The sequence below is a fragment of the Vigna unguiculata genome, chromosome 1 (genome assembly GCF_004118075.2).
Source record: "Vigna unguiculata cultivar IT97K-499-35 chromosome 1, ASM411807v1, whole genome shotgun sequence".
Lineage (NCBI taxonomy): Eukaryota > Viridiplantae > Streptophyta > Magnoliopsida > Fabales > Fabaceae > Vigna > Vigna unguiculata.
Genome location: NC_040279.1, coordinates 3887054 through 3896311, shown reverse-complemented (window position 1 = coordinate 3896311; position 9258 = coordinate 3887054). Strand labels below are relative to the sequence as shown.

Sequence of the window (9258 nt, the reverse complement as noted above, 5' to 3'; positions counted from 1 at the left end):
AGCCGCGACTTCCCGCTAGGGTTTATACCTCAGTTATCTCCAAGCGTGTTCAACCCCTTCTTGCTCCACGTAAGTTATCCCTCAGCTTACACTTCTCCTCCCTGATTATATGTTCGTTTTACAGTAGGGTTTCACCGTGAGCTTAGTTCCTAACTCTGTTCCACTGTCTTGTTTAGTTCGCAAGCCCACTCTTTGAGCTGCCGTGCTCCGCTAGTTAGAGTTGAGGCACTTTCTAGCTACTTCCAGGTAAGGGAAGCTAGAACCCTTTTGTTTAATGCGATTGCGGTTTGTTTTGTTTGTATTTTCATGATTCTTGAACTGATATATTGTTGTGGATACATGGAATGGTTTGTGTTGTCGTTGGTGTGTGAAAATACAACTGTTGCAGGTACGGACAGTGGCGACGACTGATAATCTCGCCTAGGCGAGGTGAGCATAGGCTCGCCCAGGCCTTCTCGCGCGAAGAGTCGCTCAGGCGACTCACTCAGTTTTGAGCAAGCGAGCGTCTCGCTTAGGCGAGGAGCGTCTCGCCTAAGCGAGAATGTGCATAAGGCCACTGTTCCAGATTCTCGAGTTCTCGCCTAGGCGAAGGGCGCTGGCCTGAGCGAGAGTCTCTCTTGCCTGGGCGAGGCCCTTCAGCCTGAACGAGGAGCTGGGCGAGAATTCGCTTCAGATTGGTGTTCTTCTTGTTCTTGGGTGTTTGACCTGTATTTGATTGTACTATTATATGATGGCATGGGGGAAATGAGTATGCATGAGTAGGAGGCTGTATGAGTTATGAACAATAAATTTTTTTAATAATGCTTGATATGTAATGAACATGAGATGGTTGGTATCAAAATGGCACGGTATTGGCATGAGGTGAAATGCTATATTTATGTTTAGGGATGGATGAGCTGGAATGGTATTCTACATGAAATTAGAATGAGGAAATTTGGTTATGAAGATTGGCATGAGAGTCATGTGCATGGAAATGATTAATTTATTGATTGATATCCTTGGTCCGTGTCAGTGTGTAAATCCTTGAGATCTCTAGGTGGGGTCTCAGGGTCGTGCTTCAGTGGTTGGGACGTAATTTCATGGCTCTTGTTAGTGGGTGTCCATGGTGGTGCCCCATCTGTATAACTAGGTAAGGATTCAAGGTAAGGTTGCATCCTGACACTCTAAGAAGTCAGTTAGTCTCACCTAGAGCGGACTGACTGAGAGTAGCAGGAGGCCTGAAATTCATTAAGGACTAACTTTGTGGTGAGGGAAATTGATTCATTGTAACACTTGTAACACATAGCTCGGGGGTGAGCAGCTCGGGGGGTGAGTAGAGGTATCCACCACAAGTGCAAGCATCCGCTGAATCCGACCAGGTTATATGTATCCGGATGAGTCGAGTCGAGTCTTAGTGTATTGCTTGGAAGGTCGTAACATGCTTGTATGATGTATGTATAATGGACTGTGAATATGTATCTAATTTCATTGATGAAATGGTTTTGGCTCTAGCTTACCATTTGCTTGTTTGATTGTCTTGTGTGTGTGGTTCTTCTCTTTCGCGATGATCATCAATTTATTTTAGGGCCGTGGTGACTCCACTGCATAGCCCACGCCTGGGCTGGATCCTGATTCATGTCTTTCTTTTAGGGCCGTAGAATATTCTGTAACTGTTTCTTTTGGTACCGTTACACGTTTTGGTTGGTTGTAGGGAGTTACTTTTAAACTCCGGGACTGCGCTGAGATATTATTCTAGTGTAACGCTTCTTTTAATTACGGTATTAATTAAATGGGGTGTTAGGGATTTTCATCTCCAATATTCAATATTCATACTTTTATAAGTTGGATTAATTTGTTTTGCTTATTATGTATTATCTTATCATCTATTTTTTCATTTAAAAAGAATATATTTAATCAGATATATATTATCTATTTGCACTGCATTCATAAGTACAAAAGCATATTTGTTATATAACTGTTATTATTTATTTCAATCACCCAACACAATGTTTATAAAAACTTCATGAGATAATAATTATAAATAATATACTAATTTTAACTTTTTAGACTGTAAAACTATTTTCCAATGTTGAGGATGATAAAGTAGTTCTACTATTTTCTTCTGAAAGACTAATTTATTCAATTTGTCTTAATATATTATGTTTTAGGAAAACTAAATTATTTTAATTTAAAAAATGATAATAATGGTGTTAACAAACATTATTGATGATATCTAATAAACAATATCTAAATTTGAAAATTATTTCGGTTTTCAATATTTAATATATTAACTTTATTCCAAAACAAAGGGAAAAAAACTGCAAAAATAATTAACTTTGCATTAGTAGGGTTTATCGTGATCTTTTATATTAAGTATAGTTTTTAATACATTATTATTATAAATAATGCATTTTTTTTATTCAGTACTATGTATGAATTTTTCTATGCTTCAAATAACTAGCTACCACAAACTTGAGTTTCCATGTACTATCTTACGTTTTAGTTAATTGCTTTATAAGAAAATGGGCAAGTAAAATAGAGTGAAACAAAATCACAAAAACAACCTTGAATAAAATGGGTATTTATTCAAAGAGAATGAAGCTCACAAAGATTGTGATACAAAAGGTTGGTATGTATAGCTTCTAAAAAAGACTTTGAAGTAGTATCATGCATGGATATGTACGAGTGAATGTAACCTAATTATAGGATATGTATTTTTATGTACACTTGTAGACTTCAGCATGCATGCGAAGATACCATGGCTGAAAGAGGTTGGAAATTAGTATTTCCTACAAACCAATAGAGTGCCCATTTCAAATTGCAAAGTGTGTACTTCAGAGATTTTGTCCAATTTTCCTGTTTATTGAAGCTTTGAGTGATGGAATAGTTTTCCACTTTGTCATTGTCAATCCTACAAATTACCCAAAAATGACATTCTCAATCATCAAACTAATGCAGGAAAACAAGTAAAGTTAATGTAGTATAAAACACCACTGCAGTGAATGAATATATTATACTCGGTACTACTTACTTATAAGGCAGTTTGAAACATTTCTCTGGTGGTATGTTATTCTCTTGATCCTTAGACTTGGCAAAGTCTGCAAAATCCTTGAGGCAAGCTAAAAACAATGTCATTGCTTTGTCATACCGTGTACTCCAGAACAAGTTGACAGGACCAAACCTGGTAACATAATACCATCTACTAATATGATTCAGTAGCCAAGTTTAAGAACAAAACTAAACACAGAAAGTTTACTAAATTGTTATGTTTACAACTTATACAAGTCATAACACCAACCACAATCTCAGCACGCATACAGAGCCTGAGTCAACTGCCAAGTAAATGGCAATACCTTAAATAGTGTAAGAACCTCAATGTAGCTCCATGGTTTATCCTAATGTTTATACATATAAACAGAAGTAATAAAACTAACAACAGACATTTAGAAATTGCTACCAATCAATCAGCTGGTAGATCTGATTTCCTTCCTACACATTGCACTACTGATTTTGGCTCTCAAATTCTATTTTACAATTGGAGTAGAAAACCAGACTCAAATGACAACAAATGTAGAACAACGAAACATACTTACAGCTCAAAGGTACTATTATTGGTGTCTGTGATACGAGGGTAGCTACCCATAGGAATTATCTTTATTCGATATCTAAAGGTAACAAGTTTAGGAGTTACAAGTCAGCAGAACAACAAAAATCTTATTCCCGTTGGAAGAGTTTGATACGAGAATCACAGTTTCATATTACTAGTCATTCCACTAAATTATATGAAAACTGACAATAACATAAGAGGAAATAAAGAAAAGGCAATACTTAAGAAGTATAAGCATAAATCATAAATAAAACTAGACTATAATGGCCTGGAAGTGTAGTGTCAATTCAGAAGAGGCAATACTTAAGAAATTTTGGTTTCAATTTCATAAAAGATATTAGCAAGTAACTATATATGCCTACGAAGACAACAGTCTTTGTCAGCCTAAAATCATCCCTTGTGATGTTTTTCCCAGGCAGATATCACTCGAACGAACTTGAGAAAAAAATAATACAGTAATTAGCAGATGGCTTCAATAACTAGATCATCAATACACGCACACAAATATACATGCAGACATAAAAGAGAATTATACTACATTTACAAAAGTAACTATACTTATACAACATGCTTAATGACAAAGGATACTGAAACTTCGGTCGGAAATACTGGCACATAGTATGAAGAAGAAGGCAAGCTTGGCCCCAGGCAGCATTTATCTCATCCCATTCAACCTACACATTTCATAATAGCCAAGTAAACATCATAATCAAAACTTCAAAGTAGAATGAAAAAAAGATTTAAGATTAATAAATCCTCTAGGACAAATAATTATAACATCTATAAATCACCAAATGAGAAAAGAACACGTGCAGCTACAATATTTTCTTTTATCAAGGAACATTCCAAAGCAAAACATGACTGCATGACTGCAAAGTTGAAAGAATTAACATCACATATTCGTTGTCTGATTCAAAAGCACGACACAGTTAGCAAAAGAATTTGTAGCAGAAGATTTTTTTTAAAATAAAAGTGCTCTTATCAACATACACCACAAAACATCTAAGACCTAGAAATTTTTGATCCAGAATGCAATAATGTACTACCAGTCATCTCTAGATTTTCTACTGCTAGCAGCCATGGCAATCTTTGCATTCATTTTATGGTGAATACATGTTTTCCTTTTAGCACTATGCACTACAATTCCCTTGGAATGGAATGCTAACAGCAGCACTTTGGATCACAAGTTTTTACCTAAGATGATAGATATAAATGCAAATATGAGTATGAATGCAAAAATATAAATTTCTCAATAACCAAACCGTCTATAAAGCTTAATCTAATACCAAATAAGACCACATAAAATACTGATTTGTAATTCCACTTGCAGAAGAAGCCTGAGCAAAGCACGGTATAAAACAAAGGAAACCTAGAAATAATTATAAAGACTCAAGAGAGTAACTTATACACCATCTTGCTTATATCACATGGTAGCTTCTCAATTATTTTAAACTTTAAAAAAGACAACAGTTACTACAGAGAAAACCAAGTATGCATATTAGCTAGATAACACATGGAGACAGCAATAAAAGACAGAAATACAACATGCTAAGCATCTTACTGGAATTTTAGGGAGTCTTCCAAGTCGAAAGTTGTTAATTGTTCCAAACTCTCCATCATGAGAAATGGGGAAGGCATCATTGAGCACATTTGTTCGCTTCAACAATTCTAAATGAGCTTGTGAAACTTCAATCTTTGCCAAGATTGCATCTCTCTCCTCCTGTTAATTCAAGTATTTGTGTTTATTTCCCAGACTTGGAAGTTATATTTTTCAGAAAAAGGAGGCAAAGTTTTCTGAACATGCATAAAATTCTTACTACAAGAGTATCAAAATAAGTGAAACCTATATTAACACAGAACATAATATAAGACAAACGCAAAATAGGATCGAAAAGAAAATGTTATGCATGAAGGATGGTCCTTTGAAAATGAATGTTATTTCCTCCATGCCATCAGTGGCATATTTCACCAATAAGATAGCAGTAGAAGTAGACCTACTAATTGAAAAAGATGAAGCCACTTTTGTCATTTGACAATGATCCTTTAGAACTTGCCTAGACTAGCACAAGACATAAACAACAGACAAAATGCCAGAAGAATTCTACCCAACAAGATGGTATGTTAAGGGGGCAGCAGGACAATGACAAACCTGATGAGAAATTAATTGAAACTGAAAATTGTTGAACTCATGCCAATACCTGTTACACATTTAAACAAGTATAATCAATTACTGACACCAAGCATCCGCATAAGCCAAATAAAAAAAAGCACAATTTTATCTACATTTTTTGAAATTTTACTTTGGGATTATGATGCTTTATCAGGAAATATCATGTCAATGTCATCAAGGTACAGAGAAAAATGTACCTCTCTTCCAATTCTTTAAAGCGACTTGATTTTAACTCTAGTTCCTTCAGTTCAGCATTTATTTCAGCATTTTGTCGTTCAGTTTCTTCAATGGCTGCTTCAAGTCTTCGTTCTTCTTCCTCAATCTTGAATGGTATACCAAGTAAAAAATCACTGATTAAGCTTTGGAAGAAAGCTTAATAGTACAATCAAGAAAATCATCTTAATAAAACCACTGTTTCTTAGGATAAAGACATTTCCAATCAAAACTTCATATTCCACCAAAAAAAAGACAACTGTAAATTTTAAATTCAAAAAAAATTAACTGATCATTCCCGCTTCAAATAGAATCTCAAATTTAAGTACCTTGGATAGAATCTTAAGTTTAACTACCTTGGGCAACATGGCTGCCTCCAAGAATTGCATAGCAGATAGGGATGACACCACACACACTAATTGCCAAAACGACAAAATTAACTTAAACTTCATACCCTTGTTGTCATTAATAATAAAAGCTCATAGTATCTAAACAGAACATAAAGCAAATAGCAATAAAGGTCAGGGAAACAAAGTGTTTTAAAGCCTCTAAAAGTCAAGAACCATTTTCAAGATTCTTGTTAAAACAATATTTAACATTTTCTAAGAAAGTGGACTTTAATCCTAATTCAATGTCAAAAAATAGACTTGCAAGATAAAGTTTGCACCCACTAATATACTATAATTTAGTCATATTTCTAGTCGATATAGGATCTTCAAAAAAAATTTCAAAGACAGCATGGATGCTTTACTTATATTGAGAAAAAGGAATCAATTCAATAAAAAGGGGAGATTTGGTAATTTCTAATAACAAAGATATGTATGAGAATAAATAAAAAATGCTCCTAATAATACATATATAATCAAGATATTCTTAATTATATAGAATCTAATGCTTATTTCCATAATTATAACACTCCCCCTCCCTGCTAGAGCGAGTAAGTCATATGTGCCCAACTTACTACAAACATGATCTATCTTTGTTCCTCTTAAAGACTTGGTGAATATGCAAGTCAATTGTTCACTAGAGTTGACAAATGTAGCAATGATATCTCCAAATTCCAATTTTTTCTCTTGCAAAATGACAATCTACCTTAACATCTCACACTCAATATGTCTAGTTCTTGATGTAAGGTGTCTTATAAATCTTATATCGACTAAACATATTCTCAAATTATAATATATATATATATATATATATATAAAAGAGCATGCAAATTGGTTTTGTAAGGTTGAGTTATGCCAAAATCTACTTTTTGATATATTTATTATAAAACTTCAATTACGTAAAAGAAACTACAACATAATTTTGCATTAAACTTTCAAGTTAATTTTAAAAGTTACAAATCATTACATTAACCATTCAAAAAAATCTTGATACTAAACTAGTTTTGATTAAAATTTTATTATATTAGTCTTTTAAAGGTTTTATCAGAAAAATAGGTTTTCAAAAATTAAATTAGTTCTTAAAAATTTAAAATGTCATCGTATTGTATTCATCCTTATGGGCACAACTTTTGTATCATCAAAAAAAAATTGTAATAGTCAAGTTTTTTGCATAAAATATTGTTGTGGTGCATATAATTTTAGAAATATATTCATAAATACACTTCTTTTTCTCTGGTAAACATACTTTTTATATATGTCCAAAAACCCCAATACTGCACTGCTACAAAAAAAGGAGCAGACACTGGGAGGAGGAAAAGAGAAAATGGCATCTTCACTGATGCGGACAAGAAACAACTTCAGGAGTTGGAAGATATGGCAAAAAGAAAAAAGGCATAGGATTTTTCAATAGCCTATCTAATTACTATTACTATGCATTAATAATAAGTTCATTATGCCTTGCCCATCTGCCTCTATATCAGAACAAACTAACATAGCATTAAATGCAAACCGCCGAAGATTCAGATATTAGTCAAAAGAGATTATGAACACTAGGATGTTTCCCCATAGTTAACACTACTAATGGTTTAAATATTAAATAAATAGTTATGTAATACACAGATTAGAAATGGCAAAACCAGATGAGCACCTTCAATTTCTCCTTAAGAAAATCAGCCTCACTGAGGACATCTCTAGCCTCCCCCTCCAAGCGTTTAAGACAGGCCTCGTAGGATTCAATGTCCCTGTTCACATCTTCAACCTCTTTATCAAGTTTATCGGACAAAATCCTCATGCAATCAAGGCATAAAGGCTGTTCAACCTGTAACCATACCCAAAAAACACACATATTATGATCCAATAACCAATAAAACCATTAAATACATTCCATATTTACGTGTTTCAGTCAAAAAACCTGCGTCTGCGTCGTGGCAATCTCAAACGCTCGAGTCAGGACAGTAATAGTGGAATTAAACCCAGAGTTATGAGGATGCAAATGGCCACCAGAATCAGCACCAGTACCTGGCGAATGAGCCCCGCCTCCATCTGTCCCCGATTCAGACTTGTACACAACCACAAACGACTCCTCCATCGCCTTTCCAGGCTGTGCAGCAGCAGCGGCAGCATCACCACGTGGGCGATGAGCATTTCCCAGAGCCTGGGGTCTTTGCTTGGGAAGCACAACATACGAATTGTCCATTTTAGTTGCACTCAGCACACTGCTGGCACCATGAACGGACAACCCTTGCATACCTACACTCATTTTCTCTTCGTCAAAAACCAAATCACCACAGCACAACTATTCACTCAAAACCAATGCCGATAACAACATTATTTCAAAATCAACAACATAAGCAGCCGTATAAATCAGCCAAATCAATAGCAAGAGGCAATCAATTAAATTAGCAAAACAATAATAAAACCCTAACGAACCGGAGCGAGAAGGATCGTTGAAGAACTTGTCAGCGTAAGAGTCGACGCCGACGATGCAGAGAGGATTGCGGCAGTTCTGGCAAACCCATCGGGGGACGTTCGGATCCACCGGGAAGGGCCGAGTCCGACCCTTATTATCGCCCTTCTTCATCGTTTTCTTTCGTTCCTTCACTGAAACCCGATTCGACGATTTTTGATTTGCTATTGTATTATAAAATAATTTTAAAAAAAAAACAAAAAAGGTAACAATAATATGGTGCCTGGGTTAGGTGGTTTAGGTGACAGACAGTAATCTAGGCAACTGAAAACGGTGAGAATATTCCGATGAAGCAAGTAACTGAACGCTGATCCCTAAGGCAGCACAATTTAGTACGGGTCGTTACTGGACGGGTTGGTGGATTCGGGTGGGGGCGCTAGCCCGGTTAATAACCGGAACCTATGGTGGGCTTTGACTTCCTGCACCCTAGTAAATG

General features: G+C 35.3%; 1 protein-coding gene across 2 annotated transcripts; it reads right to left on the bottom strand.

Moving 5' to 3' along the window:
* Window positions 1–2544: 2544 nt before the first annotated feature.
* LOC114187265 (beclin-1-like protein) lies at window positions 2545–9258 on the bottom strand. 2 transcript variants are annotated; one of them, XM_028075469.1, is made up of 10 exons: window positions 8786–9258; window positions 8268–8605; window positions 8004–8174; window positions 5954–6078; window positions 5736–5784; window positions 5148–5306; window positions 4175–4260; window positions 3573–3644; window positions 3011–3178; window positions 2545–2890 (listed from the first exon to the last, which is right to left on the bottom strand). In XM_028075469.1, exons 1-10 carry the CDS (start codon window positions 8934–8936, stop codon window positions 2716–2718), a joined length of 1494 nt encoding a protein of 497 aa, XP_027931270.1. In that variant the 5' UTR covers window positions 8937–9258; the 3' UTR covers window positions 2545–2715. The 2 variants fall into 2 exon arrangements, with proteins under 2 accessions (XP_027931270.1, XP_027931278.1); XM_028075477.1 differs by having other exon boundaries at window positions 3011–3160; window positions 8786–9257.